General features: G+C 44.7%; 1 protein-coding gene across 2 annotated transcripts in view; it reads left to right on the forward strand.

Annotated features, from left to right (window-relative positions):
• Positions 1–2,086: 2,086 nt before the first annotated feature.
• ror1 (receptor tyrosine kinase-like orphan receptor 1) overlaps positions 2,087–25,562 on the forward strand; it is a 92,567-nt gene continuing 69,091 nt past the window's right edge. Inside the window, exon 1 of one of the 2 annotated variants that reach the window (XM_029255169.1) lies at positions 2,087–3,013. In XM_029255169.1, the coding sequence (XP_029111002.1) occupies positions 2,911–3,013 (103 nt within the window). In that variant the 5' untranslated portion in view covers positions 2,087–2,910. Of the gene's footprint in view, positions 3,014–3,233; positions 3,296–25,562 lie in introns of those variants that run through there. The other variant, XM_029255170.1, reaches the window with a different exon arrangement.

Consider the following 25,562-nt stretch of genomic DNA (forward strand, 5'->3'; position numbering starts at 1 on the left):
CGTCCTGCCGGTTACGATAGAAGCGGTTTGTGGTAATAAGCACGAAAAAACGAAGCTGGAAAGGGAAACAGTTGAAAAAGTTTTAATAGAAATATTATTTTTTATTTGGTCTTGTAATAACTACATTAGTTTAAGAACAGTAGTACAGTAGCTAAGCTGGTAGCACTGCTGCTTCAGAGCTCCAAGGTTGCAGGTTCATCTCTGCCTGCTCCTCCTGTGTTTTCTCTGAGAAGCGCCACCTCATTCCTCCTGCGTTCAGGCAGGACACACATCACTGTGTCAAACTGAGTGGAGAAACAGTTAATGAAAATGCATGGGTGGATGATTATAGCATCCAAAAGGTAACATTTTACAGATTTGGTCCAAACGTAATAATAATTTTAAAAAAAAAAAAAAACTTGAAACATTTCTCAGTGACCAGCAGTGTCCAACACCTTACATTTCCCCTGCAAGATTTTCAAACAGAATGTTTTAAGGTTGAAAAATAAGAACTCAAAAAGGATTCTGCCTACGATTTTATTGTCTGTTACTAAACTGAAAAATGACCTCGAGGGTTCAGCCCTCCTCCAGACTGAGCTATGTAAACATGGGCTGTCCGTTTTCAGTGTTTTTAGTGTTCTTCAGCTGCCAATACATTCCAGTGCAACTGTGGAGGTCTGGATCACTGCACAACCAGCAACCTTTTGTCCATTCTCATTTCATTTCTCCTCCAGCCTCCAAGTGTATACAGTATATATCCACACACACACAAAGATACACAATGTCTACAACCGCTTGTCCTGAGCAGGGTCGCGGTGAGCCAGAGCCTAACCCAGCAGCACAGGGCACAGGGGACACACCCCGGAGAGGGCGCCACTCCACCGCAAGGCACCCCAACCAGGACTCGAGCTCCAGATCCGGCACACAGCGGGCCCCGGCCAAACCCGCTGCACCTAAAAGTATACAAGTATATTTATATCCCAAAAAGGCTCATACACAGATGAACATTTAAAATGGTAACTTACCCTACAATGAATAAGCCTATTTATGTATGTAATATACGTAAAATGTGGATGGATACGGCAAAATATGGACAACTACGTTTAACTTTTAAGTACTGTACTGCAATATTTTAACCTCTACTTGTTAATATTCACAGCTCAATCATGTGTTATTCCATAATGTAAAGGAATTTGTACGATTAATTATTTGCTAGGGGAGCACAGTGGTGCAGTGGGTTTGGCCAGGTCCTGCTCTTTAGCAGGTCTGGGGTTCCAGTCCTGTCTGGAATGCCTTCTCGCAGACCGTTATCCCATCCTGGGTGTGTCCCCTCCCCCTCCAGCCTTGTGCCCTGCGCTGCTGGGTTAGGCTCCGGATTGTCGTGACCCTGCTTGGGACAAGTGTTTGTAGACATTGTGTGTGTGTGTGTGTGTGTGTGTGTGTGTGTTTATTTGCTTAAGTACTTGTTTCCTATTTACTTACATATCTTTGTATTTTCCCTTTCTTGCTTCTTTTTAACAATGTGTCAGTTTGCCGTGACCTGATACTTGTGCCCATATGATACATCCTATTATGCCAATGAGCATAAGAAGTTGGGACAGCTGGTTGCGTAGTGGTTGGAGCTGCTGCCTTTGGATCTAAAAGTCACAGTTTGATCCCCAGCTTCACTACCCTTGAGGAAGGTACTTACCCTGAAATACTCCAGTAAAATTACCCAGCTGTATAAATGGGATAATAATTATAATCTTAACATTGTAAGTTGCTTGGAGGAAAGTGTCAGCTAAGTGAGTAAATGCAAGTTTCAATGTGGAAAAATGAGTTTGTGGCCCAAGTACAGTAAACAGGATTTTCAAAAAAGTCAGAGCAAGCCAGAAATGACATTACATTAGCACATTGCGTTTTGGTAGCAATTTGCACCACCTACTGCCAATAAATGATAAGTCAATTATGGTGAAAAGTAATAATAATGACTGGATCGCCTTTACGGGCTTAATACAGCAGTCTTTTATTTTTCAGGCATTGCCTCCCGCGAAACGCAGCGATGACTCGGTAACAGCCGTTACACGCGCAGCAGCGCAACAATGTTTCCTTCTCCCCCACCCGCGCGCGCGCGCTTCACAACAGCAGCTCGTGCTCCAGCGTTCCGGTCTTTTCTTCTGCGGAGAGTGAAGCAACGGCGCGTCCCCCACCTGAGAGACGCATCTCCGTCCACAAGTTGCCATTAACGAAGCACTTTATTTAATCGAGATTAATTAAAACAAGTGATTCAGCCTATCTGAAAGTTACTATTTACTTAGCCTAGTGGCTACACTAAACTTAACTGGGGTTTGCATGATTTAATAGATAGAGGGCACAGGCTGCTTCTGGAGGCACTTTAACTTAAGTTGGGTCCCGAGATGTTAGAGAAGCGCTTTTCCAGATGGGTTTTCTCCAGCTTTTGTTAGCACGCTCACTTCCCGCGCTTCGCTCTCTCTGTAAACACCGCTTCGTCACACCGGACTCTGTGCTGTTCATCATTACACCGCTGGAAGTCGCCGCTGCAAGCCCCCTGGCAGCCAGGGTCAAAGTAATACGCCCGAAAACGTATATGGAAAAATATTTCTGACGAGTCCGCGTGAGAGAGAGCAAGCCAAGCCGTTTCTAACGCGAAGCTGTGTCACTGAGGCGAAGCGGCCGCAGCTCCTGTTGACCACCAGATGGCGGTAGAGAGCTCGAGCGCCCTTTAACCCTTGCCTTGCGGTGAGGGGCTCTGGAAGAGCGGCCAAGGAGCGCGGCGGAGAAGAGCTGAGAACTTCTCAGACCTCCTTCCAGCATCTCCGCGGCGGCGAACGCAGCAAGGAGAAAAGCAGGAGACGCGCGCGCAGTCGCGAGGCGGACGCTGTAAGCCACTGGTAGCCAGCCCACGCGTGGACTCGGGTGGATGTGGGAGGAATGTCCGGGACACGGGCAGCGGGAGCTCTCCTCAGCGCTCACATGAGCCTGGTGCACATCCTCGTCCTGGGGCGCGTCGTCGGCGGGATGCGCGCGGCCGCCGGTAAGGAACGCGCTCTGTCTGTGGACCGTTACCCGAGACCGGTACCGCACGGCGAACTTCTCTTCGGCCTCGTCTTTCACTCACCGTGTGCTTATTAAGTGTCAAGTGACTGTACGGCATTCTCTAACGAATATTTCGTCGAAGTGACCTATACAACAAGTTTGGGAAACAACCCCTTGCTTAAAGTCAATTCTGTAGTTTTTACTCAACGTGATTCCGTAATTTTTTTTTTTCAAAAAAGGTGTTTTATCGTCAGCAGAGATAAACGAGACTCCAGCACAGGTAAACGTATTTACGCCTTATAGCCAGTATGTGTCCTACAAGCAGAGAGTGAGAAGTACCGTCTCGTGTGCAGTTTTTAATGGACAAGAATTCTGTTCTGAGGACGACGTCTCCGCTCGCTCTTCCGCCGCTGGGCTTTTCAATAAAAGTCAACTTAAAACGGGCCTTTAATTTGCCGCACTATAGCGCAACAGTGGGGGCTCTTAGGAGTCGTGATGGAGGCGCTCAGAGCTGCGCTCCTCTCGGCTGGAAGCCCTTTTATCTGTAGGCTCTTCCGAAAGGAGACTCGGGCAGCTGGCTGACAGCGCGCGCGAGCCCCGGCGGCGGGCGCCTCGCCCTCGTGCGCAGCGCGGGCCCGTCGGTGGCGCGCTAGTACAGACGGTGTCGCGCGACGCGCGCGCGAGTCCCTGTAAACAAGTCAAGTGCACGATTGAGGCATAAACGCAAGTCCGGCATTTCTCGAATGAAAAGCACGTTAAATGACACAACTCTAAATAATACGATTAGTAATATATGACAAAACTAGCATCTGAAAATAAATATAGCGTTATTGTGTACCTGTGATTAAAACTATTAGTATAGTAACGACTTGTGTGCCAGCTGAAGCCTTTTGAAAGCACTCTGATCTCTGAAGTTAATAACAAAATGTTGATGCAAAGCTTAGACAGTTTTTATGTTATAGTGGAAAGTTATTCCTCCTGCTATATGTTAAATATTGTGTATTGTAATGCATTCCAGCACTCATACTTATTGCAGAGTGATTCTGTGTCATCTTAACATGGTTACAGCTGTACTTTCTGTACAGTTAAAATGATGGTGGTGGTGGTGGTGATGACTGATCAATAATTTGTGGCAGGTATTTAGTTGTAGGGGTCATTTATTAACCTCGTTTTACTGCCAAATAAAAGCTCGCTGTCATCCTAGTGTCCCAGAGTGGTCCGTTTTGCCCTACTTAAGGACCGCGTCTGACCTTTTCTTGCGAGATCAGGTGTACAAAAAAACGTAAGCGAGCAGATTGCCATTTCACGTAAATAAAGCTTAACTGTTTCACATTGTGTTAATCTTCACCTAGCAGCAAATGAGCTCTTAAGTACTTGACAAGCAGTGCTAACACTAAAAGTCCAAATCTTTGTGACACTCCCCATACCTTTGTCCTAAAACACATTCCATTGTAACTGCTGAACTTGTCTACATTGTTTACATTTCCCCCAAATACAGTTTTAATGACAACATTAAGTAACTTTTACATAGCCATCACTGTTCTATACTGTACAGACAGCGTTTGCCTACTACCGCTTGACACACAAAAGCTTGTAAATAGCTCCTACGGAGAAAATCCATGGGGGAAAACAGGTGTCCAGAAACCCCTTCCCAGGGATGTGCCATTACGTATAGCTGTACGGCGCTGTGCGGTTCTTTAGTTGCAGATTGTCGGCTGGCCCGTGGGTGTGCAGTCTGACGGACGGGAGGCAGGATTTCTGGCTTGGGTTCTGACGATCGAAGGATCTCATGTCGAGAGAGGGGAAAAAAACATAAAATGTGCAGTTACAGATCTTTTATTAGATAGTTCAAATATTATTTTATGACCCCATAAAAAAAAATCCAAATAAATATTTTCAGTTGTGGAAAAAGAGGAAGGGAAACATGATGCCAGATTGATACAGGCTTTCAGTTTAATAGCTGTGGATATTTTATAATTTATATGGATTGGACTTTTTCAACACATGTTTCAGTGGGGCAGGCTGTTGACACCAGTGTCACTTTACCTTGAAAACCCTTTAAGTTTTTGGAGCTTTTTCACTCACTTCAGAACTCATACTAAAGTTACTCATGAAGAAACAATGACATATTTAAAACTTTTTTGTGCATTTCCAAATACTGGATAAACCAGGTGAAAACTAATTCAATCTTCTTTAAATTTAAGACCATCATCTGGGCACATCATATATTTTATGTATACAGGTATGCACACAGTAATATATAATGTAATGCATATATCATTGAAAACAGAATCATAAAACTCATTAAAATTCTTTGTGTAGATGATGTGAATGTTAACAGAAAAATGCATGAATAATTTTGCCCAGTGAAGAAAAGCATGAATTACAAAAGAGAAAATAAGACATATTACCATCATTAAGACTGAATGTGTTTAAAGCTTCTACTCTGTCAGACTCTATTGCTTATCGATCACATTTTGGTCCACTGAGAGTCAGCTTAGCGATTCCCATTTTTGATGTTGCTCATGGTTTTGTGTGCTGCTGCAAGGCTCCGTCCTGGTGGGTTTCTATTTGGGTATGTAATGTAGCAACGAGCAACGCGAGGGACTAATGACTGTCATTACTGGGATGTGTCTGTATTACAAAGCAGCGCGTAACATTATTATTACAGTTTATAAGAAACGCATACCTTTTTCTTGCTACTGTTGCTCTGAGATTCTTCACATTGCTGTCATATTAACTGTGTTGGGGCTTTGTGGCTGCAAGCTCTGTTATTCAGGTTGGTCTTTGTGCCAGAACTGGGAGGAGAGATTAGCACCTTAAAGGGCTTTGGATATTACTGCCGTAGCTAGCGGTGAAATACAAGTGAGGAAAAGCCGGGAGTCTCGGCACATGGCCACTGTGGGATCTCTCATCTGTCATCCATTTCTTAATGTCATAATGTGTGCACTCCTGTGCATGAGGTAACATTAGACCACCAATGAGCACTTTGCTCCTCTGCATGTACATAATTCTGTCACGGGAAATTTCTGCTCTGCCGTGACATATTCATTGATGTGCAGCAGGATCCTGAGACGTTTTGCAGAATGAGTCTCGTTGCTTTTGTCATGAACGTAAGGCCTCTGCAAGCGCTTAATTCCAGAAGAGATTTTCGCTAACATTTCGGTTCAGAATTTCTAGCTAAACAGTGTTAAAGTCAAATTTTTCTTTTCCTTTCGAGAATCGGCACAGTTGCAGTATGGGTTACAAATTTCACTTGGTACACTTTAATTTTCAAAAAAATGAAGCTCTGCTGAATGTGCGAAAGGATTTTAAAAACATTTCACTTGATTTAATAGGAGTCGCAATGAATAATGGTTATTTTAATTCTGCAGTTAATGTGTCAGAGTAAATCTTTGGTGTGTGTTTGCACTGCTGTGTGGATTTAAGTAGCCCTGTTGCCTAAAGACTGGCGGCTCATTTACTGGCCACAGTTAGGCCTTTGTAAAATGTAAAAAACTCTCCGAGAGCTAATAAACACATGGGTTTAACATTTATATCTGATTTAAAACTAAAATATTTGTAACATATCAAGTCACTGTTTTTTTCCCTACATTTTCTCTTCTGTATAAGGCTGGGTCTATTCATGTAGAAACCTCAGTGTCTTCATAATTTACTTCGCAGTCTGTTTTAGAAAGTATGCTCTATTAATTGTTCATTTGGAGTCAGTTAAAGTGATTTCTTATGCTGGCTCTGCATAGAGATGCCGGAGGTAAATCACCGGCCTCCAAGCATAGAGTTTGGGTGGAACGGAGGCCAACGAGTCGCAGACAGGCACACTGTGGCCCTCATATCTCCTCGCGCTTTCAGCGAGACCATCCTACGGTGTTGCTTTGTGCTCCGGGAGCGACCTGCTGTGCTGCGCTCTTCCTCTGTTCTGCCGCTGGCTCGTGCGTTGCTGCAGGCTGCTGTTTGTTGGCTGACTGGCAGGGCGACCCTGGCATCTGCCCCTGTTTGCTCAGTGTGAAAGGAAGAAACATTGCATTCTTTTCTGTTTGTTTTGTCATAATTCTGTTGTAACAGCACATCACTCTGCAAATCAAGAAATGTGTTAAAACTTTACATTAGGATTCAAAAAAAATAGTGTTGCATGACTGTGCTGAAACTTATGGATGCAAAACATAATGAAGACTGGATAAATAGTTCACTACTGACTTTTAATCACTTTAAAACCTATTATAAAAAGAATAGAAAAATCGCTCATCATCACAAAGTTGACACAGTGATTAGAACTGCTGCCTTTAGACCCAGTTTGCAGGTTTGAATCCCACCTTTAGTGGTAGCACCCTTGAGCAAGGTACGTGCCCTAAAATTTTATTCAGTAAAATTTCCCAGCTGTATACTGTAAATGAGTAAGTAAATGTAGGTAGATTTACATTGTAAGTCGCTTTGGATAAAACCATAAGGTAAATGTAAATTCCAAAACATCTTTCTTTCATATACTCATTGTCTGAATGTACAGTAGGTGTCTGTTATAGTACAAATTTCAGCAGCTGGTGAGATGAATTAGCGCTCTCAAATGGCAAAATTGATAGGCTAAAAAGCCTCATTGCAATGTAAGCTCGTTTCAGTTACAGGAAATCAGATTTTATGGCCACCTAATGATGTGTTCCAAATAACGTGAGGTGTTTCCTCATGACATCGACCATGGAGGTGAGTGACTTTTAGCAGAGTGTCTGTTTCTGGCCCTGCTGGGTTGTTTGTGAATAAAGCCGAACGTCGCGGTTATCTGTGTGGGATGTGCGTCTCTCTCCTTCCGGTCCGAGATGTGCGGCTGGATTTGTCTAGTCTTAAATTGGCTTTGACAGTAAGCTGTTTGGGAACACCCCACCTGTCTGCCATTGTTTGTTTAGCATACAAGAGCATGTTTTACTTCCTTGTTCTTCATTTTTCGGTAATTACTATGAGTAGCTATAGGAGCGTTAATCCGGTTGTTTCAAGGCCATGGATTCTTTGCTCTTTGAAGATTACTTCTCTTTAAAGAGGTTTAATTTAAGCCTGGAGGTTTAGTGAGCCGACATCAGCTACTGGTACATAGCAAATTTAGAATATTGACAAGCCTTAGTTTTTCAAGCAGCTGTTTTGAGGTGATGGTTTTTGTGTGACTCAGGTAGCTTCCATGCAATGGAGAGCTACTGTAGAACATCACTGCGGTCCTGTGTATAGCTATGGGTAGAGGAAGTTTCCCAGATCAGATGTCCGGGGACATATTTCAACAAGGTGTAATGATGACAACAGCATGGCCTGCACAAATAAACAGGAAATTTAGTTAGTGCTCAAAGAGTTTAAACAAAATATGGATGCATATTTACTTTTTAATTAAACCTTAAATCATCAGAATGTACATTTGGAGTTAACCTCTCATTGGCAACCCTTTAACCTTTTTCTTATATTATATTTTTATGCCTTCTTGAATTAGATAATCACCATCCATTTTTTAGTCGTGGTGTCGGCTTCGGTAGGGACTGTGATGCCTAGAGAGATGCCTGCCAAATCAAAAAGCGAACTTTAAGAAGACTTCGTTGAGCCCGTTCTTTTGTTCGATTGTTACCCCCTGTGTCTTGCTAAGAGAAGCCTTGACCTTTTAGCTTTACCTCTTCACCCTTGAATTATAACACGTAATACAACCATGCTGACGAACATCGGCGGTTGGCATCTTGACCCGAGCGGTGTTTGTCAGGGGGCGGTCGAACCCCTGGTGGTTCTTGCCCTCTCTCACACAGTGCTGTCCAAGGCTGATACCGCCTCTCCTCTGTGTCCACACTGAAGGAAAATTGCCTCTCCATCACACCAGCTATGGAACTTTGGGGGAAAAAAAGTACTTCCACAGTGCTGTGTAATCTTTAGCCAACTGGCTGAGACTCGGTATTTTCAGACCTTAGTTGTATGTTGTCACTCTCGCTGTGCCACTTGGACAGCGTCCTGTGTGTCTGAATTTGCCATTCTTAGAACAGCAACTGTCCTAGAACGTATGTCTAGATTTCAGAGAGGCACAAGCCATCTGGTCTAGACTTAACACATAAAAGTGATGAAAGAGGTGACCACATGGAATAATGCATTAGCTTAAACGGCTACTAGGCTTTGACACCGGAACCTGTGAAAGTGCTCAAGGTGACTCGCCATCTATTCCGTCTTTCAGTGCATTGCCGATGCCCCGTATCTGTGAAGTGGCCTTGGTCTCAGCATGAATATGTACAGGTCTCTGCTGAATGCAGTCTGACAGTCTGTCTTGTATGCAAAGGACTGTAACAGAACTCTGCTCGTGTGGAGAAACGCTTTACTCGTCCTCGACAGATGGGAACCCTGCGAGCTGCGCCTCATGCGAATGTGTTCGATGGGATGTGTTGGATCTCTTAGAGGTGTATAGAAATCCACGGCATGCTGAGGGAAAAACTGGGTTTAGCTGTCTAGCAAACTTTTCTTGCTTCTGTCAAAACAGTTAATTTCATTTCCGTCTCAGTGTTTATCATCCCTGGCAGCATTTTTTTTTTTATTATCAATGCCTGGAGTTACAGCCAGTTCATGTTTAGTTCTTGCAACCTTCAGAGTTGGCAGTATCTTTCTGCAAAGGGCATTGATTTCAGCCGTAGAGGAAATGAAACTGCATTGCCCACAGAGTGCCAGGTTTCAGGCCTTGCAGTGGAGAATTAATGCATTCTCCTTTGCTGGGGTCCCAGGCCCCTAATGCCTTTGCAATGCATGAGAGTGAAACGTGATTTATTAGTATGGCTACCAGAATGGGGTCCGCAGAGCCAGCCAAAAGAGAGGAGAGAGAAGGTATGTTTAATTTTCCTGTAATGTTGCACTGATAATTGGTTCAAAAGACCCCTCCATAAGGCATGCCAAGTGGAGTTCAGATGTTAATCTCATTTTTAACCGCAGTGTGGGTCTGGCTAATGAGCGGGGTTCGAGCCCCGGTCTCTCTTTTCTTTCTGCCTCTGCACCTCAGTGTGAGCTGAGCCTGTGGAGTGTTTCATCTGTAGAAGTAGATGGATCTGCCACTCAGCATCCCCAGTGGCGCAGCAGTCAGGATCCAAGCCCAGGCTGATTTCTCATAAACTATTGAGTCCTTTCATGTGGGTGTGACTTTATTGCGCATCTGCGTTTTTCCTTACGCTACAGCGGCGTGGAGCAGGCACAGGAGGCACAGAGCCTGACAGCAGGCCTTCCGAGACAAGCTGCTTTCCCAACAGGCCTCAGATGTGCCTCGGACAGGATGCCCACCAGCAGCGTGGAGAATGGGGCAGTACCGGGGGCTGCCTTCCTCGCTCTCCACATCAAACATCTTGCATCATAAAACCTCCATTATCTCCTCCTCACAAGGGCCTAAGAGGCTTAGGCCCACATGATTTCAACATCTTTTTATCTGACCTCTCAAGAGTGGCACCCGCCTTTTTCAGGTGTGTGACACGTCTTCCTCAGATGGTGGATTAACACTTATCATAGATAATCCCCCTTCATGTGCTTTAACTTATTTTCTCCCACAAGACTTCGCTGGGCTTCCCTTGTTTCGATCTACATTTTTTTCCAGTGCGCGTTCAATATTTGCAGTGCCTATATGAAAGCGTGGAAGCATTGTTTAATAAATTCTAGAAAGATAGCTTTAGTAAGCATATAAACAAAAAGTTTTGTTAATAGTTTTTCGTACCTGCGGTGACATTAGCTACAGCCGTGTTTGCTGGGTGACCTGCCCTTAGCTGTAATTTCAGGTTATTATGCCAGTCACGCATCATTGACTTTTGATTTCAGATCATTGTCCTGCCCACATTTGGTGTAGCTTATTACCAGTTCATTACAAATCTGAACACCTGGTCCACTCCTCACAGGATTTTCATTTTCATTTTCCCCTGACGTAGAGTAGCTTTTCGCAACGGAGCACGTGGGTCTGGCCATTTCGCGCCACTCTCCCGCCTTGCCTTTTCACCTGCGTCTGGAAATTGTCTTGTGTGTTTTCCCGTGGAGGTTTGCTTTTCGGATCTCCTACCTGTCATTCTGTCCCGTTCCTTGTGCGTGCAGACGCTAGCTGCCGTCATGCGCGATTCTCCCTGTTCTGGAGGCGGGGGGTGATGAGGTAGGGGCGTCTGGTGTTTACCTTGCCTGGCCTCTGCTCCGACTGACGATCGCCTCAGTCCTGCTCGGACGCTGACAAACCAGAGCGAGAGCGCCAGCCCGCTATTTTCTTTCCAAACAAATTAAAGAGCGATCAGGGGCAGTGCCTCCCGATGTTGGCAGCCCCACCCTCCCCCGGGGCCCAGTAGAGCCATTTCCACGAAGGAAACGCAGAGTGAACTCGGATGCCGTGATCAGAAATCCGATTGCTGACCTTGTGATGCGAAAGACGGAGGCTTGCTGCAATTAATTACAGTCAGGTCTGAATTGTCCTGCCGTAATAATATCCCCCTGTCATAAACTATCACTTTGAAAGCCGTTGTTTTATTTTATGCCTGGAATCTGTAACTTGTTCATGTAACTCTCCAGGCCAGGACAGCGCATTGATTAAAATGCAGTAATATAAGTGTAGTGTGCATATATATATATATATATACATATATGTTTTTAAATACTATATGTATAGGTCACAAAACTCCCCTCTTTCAGGCTCACTTCTCCTCTGATACCCCAAGTGGTCAACAAACATATATGTTTAGTTATGTTTGCTAACTTTTAATAACAGTTTAATAATTGAAAAGCCTATATGCAGCCTGTATGCATCTACCCTCGTAGCGTATGCTGGTTCATGTGGTGGAATGTGACAAACTGTACTCAAGAGTCTGTATCCAGATCTCTCCTTCCGTTGAAGTAATGTACTTTTTGTATTGTTCTCTGAGATGTGCGTCGCTTTGGAGAAAAGTGTCTGCTAAATGAGTAAATGTCAGTGAGAGCATGGGTTCAAGCACCTCTTCCTTACTACTGCTGTTGTACTCCTGTGAAGGGTACTTACCCAGAATAGCTCCAGTACGAACCACCCAGCTGCATACATGAGGAAAATAAGCAACTAATGAATTTAGATGCAGTGAAGGCAAAATAAATACTATTATTTAAACAATTTGTTTTCTACTGATTTAAGGTTACTCCAAGTTTTTTACTTGTGTAAAGAAGGAGAAAGTGGCTGAATTCCTGACTTACCAGTCTTATAGGTGGTCTTGGAAAGTTACCAAGAGTGGAGATTGCCTGCCTGCTTGGTAATATGAAAGCAATTAGCAGCGGTTTTACGGAGCGCGCAGATATGTGAAATAAAACAGTGAACGTCAGCTGTAGCAGGCCATGTTGGTGCTGGTAACCATCCTGCCCTCCTTGAATGTATGTGAACCAAGGGCAGTACGCCACAGGGCACTTTGGAGTTTCCTCTGTGTTTGTGTAGCCTACGGGAGCTGATTTTTTTAAGAAAAACAGTTGCATGTGTGGTAAGCTTTGGTAAAAATGCAGTAGTACAGTCACTTGCTATAAAAGGTATCAAAAAATGTTTACCTGGGCAACGCGGGATATACTAGATGAACTGGGCAGAAGAGTGAAAGCAGATGAACCCATAAGTGTCCTACATCTCTGCTGTAGAGCAGCTGGGAACACATGTCAGCTGATTTCCTGCTCAAACCTGTTTTCTGAAGACCTGTTGAGGAACACTACTTTCCAGCAGGTGGACGCACACTTCTGACTGGTGCTGTATGTTGCAGTACAGTAACTCGATTTTGAACGTGTGGTAGCAGCACATTCCTGAGAAAGCAGTGGGCCCCAAGACGATGATCCAGGGCTGCACTTGGAGGGAAAAGCAGACTGTGTGGAAACATGGCCCAGTGAAAGTCAAGAGTTTACATCAAGGAAAGAGGTTCCCCCGATCACATCTGGACAACTGTGGTTTCCTGCTGGCGTGTACAGTCAGTAAGGGGGGTGGGGGGGTGGACATTCTTAGTGGTCGCTGTCACCTGAACAGGAACACTTAGGTTGGGATCCAGTCTTCTGACTTCTTTGCCTCCTTTTTGTGACTCAGTACCCAGTCACAAGGTCTGGGGACCACATTTAGAATCATATTAATCAGCCTGCAATGTGCTGTTTTTTTTTTTTTTTCTCCTTCTTCTTTGTAATAACATGCAGCTTTTCCATGTATTTAGATGTTGTGGAGGGGTCACACAGGCCGTGGCAGACGAAGGAGCATCTTGGTGCTCGGAACCATTTTGATTTCTGCCTTTGCATCCTCTGCCATAGAATCAAGAGCAAGGACTCGGGCTGCTCGGTTGGAGGTCCAATGTGGAAATGGCACCGTCACCTTCATCCTCTGAAATGACCTACTCAGGCCTTCTGAGCACTTAAGTTGTTCAGCCCGACAACAGGCTTCATACCATGAGTTTACCTGTGCACATAGCAGGACCTCCATTCCAGTTATTTCAAAAACTTTTGTCTATCAAAGGCTGGGATTTGATGAGGAGGCTTCATGTCCTTTTTCCTACCTTAAGCCACATTTCTTGTGCATCTCACACTGCTCTGAGACAAATTAACAAGGACTTCACTGTGTCTGAAGGTTGGCCACAAGAGTGTTTTTAAACCCCAAAATGCTCTTTTCTTGTCCATCAAGTCCATCCACCAATATCCCCTTTTAGGTGCCAAATCATAGGCTGTGGTGTGCATAGATATATTGCAAAAACTTTCTTTAACCTCAAAGTATGAAGGACAGACCTCAGTCTCAACAGAATATTTTGTGAAGGTAATACAATATGCTTTTAGAAACATTAAATAGGACTATAAGGTACAGTGTAAAATGGGACATGTCTCACTGATTTAACTGTCCAGACCACTAATGATGGCATTGACTAACGCTGACACCATATTATCTATATAATTCTATACTGTTAGAGAACAGGCAGAGGTCAGGAATAATGTAAATACTTGGTAAGGAAAAAAGTAGAGAACTTTGAACCTCGGGCAACTAATGTTGACATGCTCTCAGTAGGGCTGTTTAACAGGCATCTTTTCCTAATAAATAGTTATAAATAACCATGGCTGTAAATTAAAAAGTAACATGAAGGCGGTTTGTCTTTTGTAAATTGTACATTTTAAAGTGCTCAGTGGAAAGTCATAATAATGTAGTGTGTAGACACACACACACACTGACTGAAGCTGCTTGTCCCATATGGGGTCGCGGCAAGCCGGAGCCTAACCCGGCAGGCAAGGCACAGGGCTGGAGGGGGAGGGGACACACCCAGGGCAAGACTCCAGTCCGTCACAGGGCACCCCAAGCAGGATTCGAACCCCAGACCCACCGGAGAACAGGCACAGGCCAACCCGCTGTGCCGCCACCACACCCCCTAATAATGTAGTGGTTCAGTCTAATAACATAACTTGCAAATTTCATTGATCAGACAAAGTGGGTTTTCGACTGTCGTTTCAAAACGATTTTCCTATCAAGGGAATCGTCTGACATTTGAACAAGGAATTGCAAACTGTCTTTTGTATGATACAGCTCACTTTTTGATAAAGTAGTAGTGCCAGGAGGGGTGAATCATTAACCCCTGCATCTCCATCACTTCAGTGGCTGGGAACTCAGGCAGTCAGTTAAAAGTATTTTCAGGGGAATAATAAAAGTGGCACTCAGTCGTTCAACACTGTGCTGTCTGTGGCGCAAGACCATATTGAACAGTCCCCCGTGTCACCTGTCCGACACAGCGATGACGTCATAACCTCAGAAACTTATCAGCCAGGCGGCAAGTAGGGAGATCCTTCACACAGAGGAAACAGTCAGTGAGAGGGGCTCCAAGTGCCAGATGAGCCCTGTGTCCTGACCATGTCCAAGGTCTGCCTTTTATGAGCCGCGTGGACCGGGGCCCTGCAGCGCGCCCTCAATAGGGCCACCCTATGTTCCTTTTCAACAGACTGTGAATAACTCTTGACCTGACAGAGGCACTTGGTTGGCATGACAACCTGCACGGGGGGGTGCAGCTACCGAAGAACTATTTGGATGGAAGTTTGGTTTTGGGGTGGGAGGGTTTGGGGTAAGGGTCCGGCCCTCGAAGACAAACCTTGCCCCGTCCCATCCCGCTCTCGTCGAGGACCCCCGGCTGTCACCCTGCTCGGCCCGTAGAAGGACCGCGGGCCCCAGAGCCGGCAGGATGCCGGCCGAAGGCATTGTGAAGGGGAGGCGGGGAGTGCGGCCAGGCTGAAAGAGGCGGCTCAAGCACAAAGCCTCGGCGGGGTTAAGTAGAGGCAGGTGTTCGTCATGGAACCCCACAGTTGCTGAAGCCTGTCTCGCGCATCCACCACTCACAGTGCTGCTGAGCACTGCAGGGGATTCCTTCTCTCTGCCAAATACATCCAACTGGTAGGGTCAGAATTGAGGTATATTCCCTCCTCATTGCATAGGTCAGTGATCCACAGCCATCAGCCCAGAGAAGACGGAGTTTGAGCTGTCCCAGACGTCAGAGCATGCATACACCGGTGCGTGTTTAACCCCACGCTGCCCTCTCCTGCATTTTATAAAGCCCATGAATCTAATTCATAAAGTGTGGGCAGGAGCACGTGTCCCTCACTGTGCCGCACAATTCTAAAGCGTAAGAAAAACATTATTCGGTGCCTCGATGGCTTCTAGACATATTTCAGAAGGCTGCTTTGTAGTGAGAATGTGTCCTTCTCCCCCCTTTTCAAGGGCACAAAGCTGCTTTTGTATTGCCACGGTCACGTCACCAGGTTTCAGATACAGGCGGAATGTACAAAAACACATGCCTTTGCGTGCTTGACCATCATGCATATGGAAGCGCAAGTAGTGGGGGCACTGGGGGTCCTTCATTCTGATGACTGGGGGACCACAGACCTCGGAATGAGCCTTTTCTTCTAGGAGTGCCCCTCACAGAACACACTTCAAAGCAACGAAGAGTGGATCGAGGAACAAGGCTGATAAGATCTGTGTTGAATGACTCAGATAGACACACACACACACACATACACACACATTCGTTTGCCTATTATTTTTTTAGGCTTCGCACAGACTCTAATTTTAAGACAATAAAAACTAATTCCTACTAATTCCTGATGCCAGTTAGACAGAACCTAGACATATCAAATGGGGGGTGCGGTGGCACAGCGGGTTGGACCGGGTCCTGCTCTCCGGTGGGTCTGGGGTTCGAGTTCCACTTGGGGTGCCTTGCGGCGGACTGGCGTCCCGTCCTGGGTGTGTCCCCTCCCCCTCCGGCCTTACGCCCTGTGTTGCCAGGTTAGGCTCTGGCTCCCCGTATGGGACAAGCAGTTCAGAAAATGTGTAGACATATCAATATTGTTAACATGTTAAAAATGTTTAGTTTTTTAAATATCCCCATAACAATGAAATGCATTTGTCTCATAGGCTTGTCCCTTCAAGCCCTGTGTTTCAAGCATTGCCATCCTTTTGGGACCTCTTTCAATAAAAATATCAACACTAGGTTAGCAAAATACGTACCCACAAAACCTGTAGTATGACTGTGGACGTTTTTTTTTCATGCTCTCATATGTACACACAATCTTCATCATGTGGGTCAGATGTCTTGCTGCATGGTAAAGCCCCCTTTGATAAGGGTGTGTCGGGATTGTAGGCCCGAATTACAAGGACACATATTCTGACACCTGGGCCTTTTCTATGTTACGTTTTGCTGAAAAATGGAAAACTTTTTTGGAGGATTCCTGTATCCCAGGAGATTAGTGGTAGTCATAAATGATTAAATTAATTAATTAACATGACACATGTTCAGGTAATTGACAGGTGGAGGTATGTTCAAGCTGGGAGACCCTTTTGACTTTCTGTTAGATGGTGCCCAGGGGTTGCCCCAGAAGGACAGTGGTTCTGGGTGTTATCTGAAGCACAGGCCTGACATGTTGGCATTCCTCAGTGCCCCACCATCTAGCTCAGTGAGCATGGCAGTAACACAGAGCTGAAATAACAGTATGGAGGTCCTGGCAAACATGCCACAGACGCAGTTGCACAGACGGGAGGTTGACACATGGCACTTTCAGGTTGTTCTCAAAGTCTCCTGTGTCAGGGAGCTTCTGTGCCAAGGCGCTGTGTGGTCCCTTAGTCTGTGTACCGTGGTTTTTACCACACTCCTCTTTCTGCTGCTGCTTTTTAACTGGAGCCTTGAAAGTGTGTGTTGTTTTTTTTTTTTCCAGATGCTCTGGAATTCAGAGGACCAAATCTTGGACTGCTGAGCAATAATGACATGTGTGAGCTGGTAGAGACGGATGTGTCTTATCTCCAGCTGTCTGCTTTCCTGCCCATTAATCTGTGGCAGGGAAAGTGTGAGCTAATGTGTGTGTTCAAGGATCCGAGGTTCATGTCATGTAAACTTGCCCACGCACTTTCTCACCACTATCTCCCCCCCCCCTCCATCTCTTAAACGTAGCACGTCCTGCTTTTCTTCAAGAGTCTGTATTTAATCTGAGGGCTTTTATAGTTTGTTTAAGAAGGCTTGCACTAGATGATTGAAATGCATTATAAACTGCTTGTGTAGCTACATTTGTATTTTACTTCATTTCCTTTTACAGACCAATGTCTTTTTTGTGCGTAAAAAACATGCATTTGTTTGGCATAAGATGTAGATGGTAACAATAATCCAAATGTGGGTATGATGTTATGGCAAAGGGATCTGAGAGGTCACACTAAGAAATGGCCTTGCAGTGCCCACAACCACAGGTACCTCTGTGCCTGTAATCCAAGGATATCCTCTGTTTACAACAAAGAGAAAGGTCAGCAGATCAGGCTGTCTAGCATTTCCTTGATTAAAACAACCTTGTGCCTATACCGTGGGGCGAAAGCTGGGCCAGGCCAGGACCTCTTGACTGCATTATATGAATGCACTCGCGGGGCTAATTAACCCGGCTCCTGGCCAGCAAGACTTATGGGAGGAGAAAGAAGAGGTGCTAATAAACTGCTTAGCCCCACACAGCATTGGAACTGATGGGAGGCGATTGGAACCAGTGGGGACCTGCGGGTTCAGTTTCTTTTGTCAAAGCTAAATTGCATTTGGGGGCCACAAGAGCCCTCTGATGAGGCTGGGCTTGCGGATTTCCACGGGCAAGCCCTGGCTGGTTTCCTGCAGCCCTTGTTGGAATGTGAATGTTTTCATCGTTCCTCTTTCTAACTGTCCATTGTACTGTTAGAAACCCTGCCTCTGTTACACCTGAATGTCATTTATTCCTGGTAGTGTTGATTTCATGACGTCTTTTCTAGATGTTTCCTTGATTTTGTTTACTATGTCTTTTTTTCTGGAGGGGTTTGTATAACATTTATGAATGCCACAGAAATCTTCCAGAGTTTCTTGTAACCCTTTCTGTAGTGTTGCTGTACTGCCTTGGTTTCCAGCAGCTTGTCTTCTAGATGGTTGTGACATTTGTCTAAAACACATTGGAGAAGATGAGGATTGTAGTCTCAACAAAATTTATTACAATGAATTTTGTTGTTTGTGCTGGAAATATTGTACTTTCCTCTGTACATGTGACACTCCTTCCACAAAGCCAAGGCAGGTGAATGGGTAGACACAAGGGTGACAGTGGGCTTTTAGGTTCACGGTCAGAATGTTTTCTCCGGTGTCTGTCCAGTGCCATCTGTCTCAATCCTTCTTTCTCTCCTTACTGCAAAGAAGACCATATGTGTCGCACTCCATTATTGCAATTTCCGGTACTGTCATTACCAAGAAAGCTGAACACTAGTGGGCTGATCTCCATCTCTCCCGGTTTAAGAGTCAGAATCCCAGCATCCAGACACTACAGACTGGGAAGCATGATAAGTCACAGCTTTTCACCTTGTAAGGTATATTTTGTTCAGCAGAAGAGGCCTGGCTAATGGGCCTCACAGGCTTTGAGGTATGTGCCACTGAGAGCAGAAGGCTTGTTACAAGAGCCTAGGCTACTTAGCCATTTGGTTAATTGAATTTCGTTTGGATCCATTTGTCAACTTTGAATGGGTTGGCAGGACCCTGGCTGTCTGCTTCTTTCTGCATTCATCACTCTCTCAACAAACCTGTCCATTACCCTGCCTCATTTTCTTCCTCTTACCCTCTGTCTGGACTTCACTGCCTTTTCGTGCTTCTTCACCTAAACAACCCCCTGACACACACGCATAACTCCAGCACACCTCTCTCATGGCCACCGTGATATTAAATTAGTAGAGATTTAGTGGATCTGACAGAAACCACAGTTGCGTCTGGTTGGAGTGTCTAACCCTGATGTAGCGCAACCCTTCCAGGCCAGTGCAGGAGCTGAGAGCAGCCTGAATGTCAAACAAAAAGGTTCATTGAACGAATGGCAGCCTCCCTGCTGGGCTAATCCAAGTAAGAATGATGGAGAAATGTGGTGAGGGGAGAGCCGGGTGCTCAGGCTGACCGCATGGTGAAAGGGCCCCCGGGCTCCAACCGTTCTGCACTCCTTTCTTTCCCAACTCTTTCGTTTCTCCTCCAAAGCCTGTGTTTTTCCACTGCACCCCCTCACTGCCTGGCCCAGACAGTGTGAAACATTTGCTTACGTTGGAGAGTCCAGAGCTTTATTTGATTTTCCACCTAATGCACTGATTACATGATCCATCATTACATGGCTGTCCCATTGTCATGAAGCTCAGAAGGGTTTAATTTTGTTTACAGTTCCCCCGTTGGGGTGTAGATATACAGATGAAAATAGGTGACTACGATGGCTGAATCTTTAGCACACTGCTGCTGTTATAATTGTGGTGCTACAATGACCCCCAAGCTTTTACTTTATCTAATCTTGGTCTGCTTTTCTTAAGATAAGGGGTACAACAGAATGCAGACCACAGTACAAGGCTATATCTTCAAACCTGTCTATAATTTCAGCAGCCATTACAAACCATCCCCTCGGTCACGTGACTCTTTGTGAGCCTGAGCAAAAGAGATTGCGTTGTTTTGGCCTCCAGAGGGGAACTGGCCGCTGTCAAACTTGAAGTATTTCCTGCCCTACTTCCTGCTGGAATGTGACTCCTGGTCACAGTATTTGGACCAAAGCTTGAAGCAATTACTTAAAATCTGGGGAAATCACCCCAGTGATACACCTCAACAGTCATTGCCTTTAAATGATGATAAAAGCATTAAAAGTCTCATTTACAAAAAATTAACATGTTTACAGGAACAAGAGAAGAAAGCAATGTCTGAATCTAGAAAGCATTTTAAACGGTGGAGATCTCTGAGGCCATCAGATAGCCGCAATCTTACTCTTTTTGATGACTGATGTGATTTACTGGCAATTAGAAAATGTTCAGGGACCAGTCATGTCAGCTGATGATTGGAGGGATAGGAATGGAAAAAATATGCCTAAATATACTCTAAATCCCCTCTATTCAAATTACACTGATTTGAAAACAGCCATCAGTATTACTTGAACCAGGAAAGAGAATGAAGGAAGATGTGGCAAAAGTGCAATGCCCTTTTGTGAAGTTAATTCTGGTTGTCAAAGGTTTATAACTCTTCATCATGCTGCGTTAATAGTTGCTGAGAAAATATGTTGTTTTCACTAAAGATACCAGTTTAGGGGCAGGAGGTAGTGTAGTCTGTAGGGTTCTTGATCAAGGTACATACACTGAATTGATACAGAAGAATACCCTATTGTATACTGTTGCGAAAAACAGTTTGTCAACCTTTTAGAATTACCTGTACTTCTACGTTAATTACTCCTCAAATGTAGTCTGTTGTTCAACTAAGTCACAATAATAGTCTGCTTGAAGTAATAACACAGAAAAAATTCTAAATAATTTTTCTTGTCTATGTTGAATGCATCATTAAAACATTGAGACTAGAAAAAGGATGAGAACCTCTAGGCTAAAGACTTCTCCAAAAGCTAACTGAAGTCAGGTATACCAGTCAATGAGCTGAGATTGTGTGCACTTCCAACCTACACCTCCAAAGTTTGGTTACTGACAGAATCTGCTGTTCTTGAGAAAGATGAAGATCTGTTCATGTGCGCCATACCCTGATCAAAAGAAGGACCTTAGAAGAAGACAAAGTATAAAAGGTTGCAAAATATTTCTGAAGGCCTGGGTGTCCATCATTGTACAATTAGACAAATCCTCTACAAATGGAGGACATTCAGAGAGCACCTGGCACCCTGCAAAGGTCATTGCAAGAAAATAGTGCGCAATAATGAAGGAAGTAGGGGAAAAAAAAGACCCTTGAGTGAGAGCAAAGGATCTGCTGCATGTCTCAAGTTTGTGAAAAGCCACCTGGATGTTCTGCAATGCTTCTGGGACAATGTTCTGTGGACGGAAAGACAAAAGTTAAACTCTTTGACAGGTATTCACAATGCTATGTTTGAAAGAAAGCACTGGACACCAACACCAAAACCTCATCCCAGCCATGAAACATGGTGGAGGGAGCATCATGGTTTGGAACTGCTTCGAAGTCTCAGGGTTTGGACAACTTGCCGTTATAGAGGGAACAATGAGTTACAAATTTCAAAGAAGTACAAATGTTTATTTGTTTAAGCAGATTGAGTTTGCCAATTATTGTGTCTTAGTTAAAGATGAGACCAAATTTGTGAGTAATTAATGCTGAAACCCAGGTAATTTCAAATGGTTCACAGTCTTTTTCGTGTAATTGTAAATGAGTAAATCATTGTAAAAACAACTGATTCATACTGGACAAAGAATTTGGCTAAATGAAGGTTAATAAAATTCATAAAAGCTTAATCTCATGTCTGAAGTTGAGCCATGCTGTCCCTTGAAGTCTTGAGAAGGCATGTCCAGTGGCCTTTTCCAATAAAGCCTGATGATAGAAACACACTTTGGTATTAGTGGGAGTGTCACGGTGGTTGTGGGTAATACAATATCATAGCAAAGGGGGCCTGAGGGAGTGGTTTTTGGTAGAGGAATCGGCAGACTTTCTCCTGCTCACTTGGCAGTGTGTAGTGCCATCACCTCTCCAGCCCCCATCTCATAAGCAGAGCCATCTTCAGGTAGGTGGAGCTCTTGGGCAGAGGACAAAGAGCCTTTTGGCACACTGACAGGGGACATCAAGGCCGATCAGTCAGAAGACAGCGGGAGTCTGCAGACAGGGCTTGGATCAGACAGTGACACCGAATGGGGCAATCAATGCTGTTCATCTGCCTCCTCCTGTCAGTGTGGCGTCATGTTGTTTATTCTGCAACGGGTAGTTTGTTCGTATGGGCGAAAGGTCAAAAATTCTCCGTGTTACAAAACAGGTCTTATTTTGGAAATGAAGTATTCAAATTCAAAATAATGAATACTTATCAACAAGGAAAATGAATAGTCGTATGTGTTTAAAATAATTTTTAATGAAACGGGTACGTTTAATTGGGAAATAATTACATCAGCAAATATTAAGGTCATACGCTGTAGACGCAAAACACGTGAATGGTGTCTGTTTGCATCACACACTGCTTTCACAAGTCCCTCTCCTTCGCTCCAGCCCTCTCTGACTCACGCTCTTTCTGCCACTCACTCTGTTCCTCTGTCTCTTTTTCTCTGTTCTGCACGCACTTTGTCACAAACCCATATGGAAATACTCCAGACATTTCCAGGTCCTAATTTGCCAGGAAAAATAATAAGCAGGGCCCTTGTCAGGTTCCCCGCCGGTCGGACGTTGCTGATGTGGAGCATTAATATAATCAGGAATGCGGGGCTCTTGTTCCAACGGCGCTCGTCAGACATGGGGACACTTGAACAGACATACCGACAAGAGGGAACTCAGCTGGAGATCCAAATGATCTGCTCTCTCGGGGCCTTTTGTTTTAATGAAAAAGGAAGAAATATTCCTTTAATTAATTTTGCGGGTTAAAGAAAACATGGAGACGAGGGTCATTGTTTAAAAGTTGTAAGGGTGCTGCAATGGGGCCGGCCAGGGCCCGGCGTTTGGACCACACATGAATGCAGAGGAATATATGGGAAGGGGTAGGAAAAGGCACGTGTTTCATAAAGATGGAGTGGTTCGACCTGGCTCTCCGCATGCGTACCAGGTCCCGGGCAGAGGTGGGCTTTGTGTGAGACATTGCTTTGCGCTCCCATTAATGCTGGATACCGTCTATATGTTTGCCACCAGCCTTCTTACATGGGGGAAGGTGTGCAGCTAAGTAGGAGATCGGTCTGGGGCTCCTCGGACAGGAACGTGGCCTCCTGGGGCAGCTCTGGTGGTCGCTCAACCTATGGAAATCAAAATTATTAGAAGTACTAAAGCTGACTGTCCACGAGTGCAGTTTTGTAAGGGCCGTTTTCCTAAATTTTTACTTGTTTTGAAGTTCAAGTTATAATTGATTTTTTTTTTTTTCTCTCTCTTTTTACATTTCAGGTGTTACAATTTTCTTGTTTTTTTTTTTTTTGTGGTAGTCGAGGGCTTCATGGAAAGTATTTACTGGTATTGTAACACTGGAATAGTTTTTTTCACATTAGTTAAGTGTACATGTAAGAGTAAAAGGCAGGGTTTCAGACAGTGACAAAGGGAAGGAAGTGTTTTATGAATGAATTTTACACACTTACACACACACACACACACACACACACACACACACACACACACACACACACACACAGACAGCCTAAAATACTAATGGGAAAAGTAGCGTACGCTAAAATGCAGATTTTATTTTTCTAATGATACATAAAGTCAGCTTTATATTTGGTGGCTGACCACTTTATCAAAATGGTAAACGCTGAAATAAATGCATTTCGAATTCTCATGATCCCTGCTGAATTATAGTAAAGCCCTTCCCCTCCACCATCAAAACAGCAGTATGCAGCGGCTTTTGTGTGTAGGAAGAAGCCAAGTGTTCTTTTCCTGCATGGAAGTGTAAAATACTGAGCTGGCTGGGGAAGTACTGAAAGGCGCCTCCAAGGTAAGCAGCCCGCTTTGGACGGGGTCCTTCTGGTTTCTCCTTAAAGGCGCTAAGATCAGCAGTATGGAAGCAGTCTCAGCGGTGGGCCGTTTATGTATATTTATGATTCCATTCGCTGTCTCGAGGCACTCGCATGTGGTACAGCAGTGAGCTGTGATGACCGTGGAAATGTTTGTTTCCCCTTGATCTGTATCACATCCTTTCCGGACCTGCGTTACACAGATCAGCCGTCAAATAATTATAATTTCTTTATTAAAGCCTATATGTTATCCCTGTTTCAAGTTTTTCTCGAACCAAAGCCCCTAACGTTTGTAAAATCACTTTCTTGTAACAGTACTGGGCACAACACGCCCATTCCGAATGAATGCCTTTGTTGCGTTGCGGTACCATCCTCTGGACCGTTCCGGTCAGCTTTTCTAAAAAGTTTCCTAGCTTGCGCAGCCCCTCCGGTCCGACTGCAGTAATGTCTTTCAGGCTCGGTAATATGATGAAGCAACAACAACAACGACGGAGAAAACCGGCGCTCATCTGGCGAGACCCTTTGTTTTGCACCGCTGAAAGCCGTATCGAGTGCGAACGCCGGCTGGGTCCAGCGTACCCCCGCGGTCTCAACCTTGCGTTTCCCAGGCCCGCATGGCAAGGGTTCAAAAGGAAGGCTGTATTGTGTAAGTAAAACTGTCACAGCACACAGTGATAAACACGCCACATATGTGCAGCACATGCACCCACTACAATGGCATTTGGGTTTGAGTCATAATAACTTATTGTGTTTTCCATGTCTCATGGCCCTTAGCAGCATTGCATGTCGGGCGTGTTTTCGAAATGTATGTTGTTGCCGTCATGTTAAAGAGACGCAGTTAGGGGGATATCCTGAACCATGAATGTGCTCCTACAAGCTAGTTTATGATGACACCCTAGCTGGAATATTCCTATTGCTAAAACGCAACAGCGGCATATGCCTCATGAAATGTTAAAATGTGTAAAAGTGCAGTAATGAAATACAGAAGAATCTGTATTAAGATCTCCAGTTGGCAGCCTAGGTTTTCATTATTTCATTTTTTTCTTCAAACACCACCTGCGAGCGACTTGCCGGAAAAACAGTTAAATATGAGTTAGGGGCCTTTTAAGTAGACGTGGGAAATAAAAGTACTGTACTGGTACAGCATATCGTTAAAATGTTTCACGTGGAAAAGCGTATGAGGAATTGTAAGGGCCTCTTTGACCCTCTATGTACTTTGTTGACTCTATGCTCCACTTAACTCTATATTTAGAGAGCTGCAGTGCTTTCAGTCTGTGGACTGTCAAAGCAGATCCATGTCCCGGCGGGTGTCTCAGACATTTGTTGCGTTCGGTGAATGTTCCCGGTGCTTCGGCCCAAAGGGAGCCTCAGGTGTTTCACAGATCATCCCTATCTTGCGCTGGGTGTCAGAAAACCTCCATTAAATAATCTGACCAAGAACCATTTAAGGCTTCTCCCCGTATGAGAGATGCCTTCAAAAGTGGTAAAAGTGATGTAGCCATGTTTAGAGGAAAATAAAACGGCCTTTCTGTTCTTAATTACTGCCAAGCCTTTTCAACAAACAAACATCTTCATATACAGCATTTTTGGTGTTTGGTTTACCCTGAGCTTAGCGTTCAAGAAGCAAGCTGGGACCGACGTGTACGGCGGTAGAACGGCAAGGGTGGCGAGATGAGTGAGTGACAGCGGG

Source organism: Scleropages formosus, chromosome 9 (assembly GCF_900964775.1).
Source record: "Scleropages formosus chromosome 9, fSclFor1.1, whole genome shotgun sequence".
Taxonomy (NCBI): Eukaryota; Metazoa; Chordata; class Actinopteri; order Osteoglossiformes; family Osteoglossidae; genus Scleropages; species Scleropages formosus.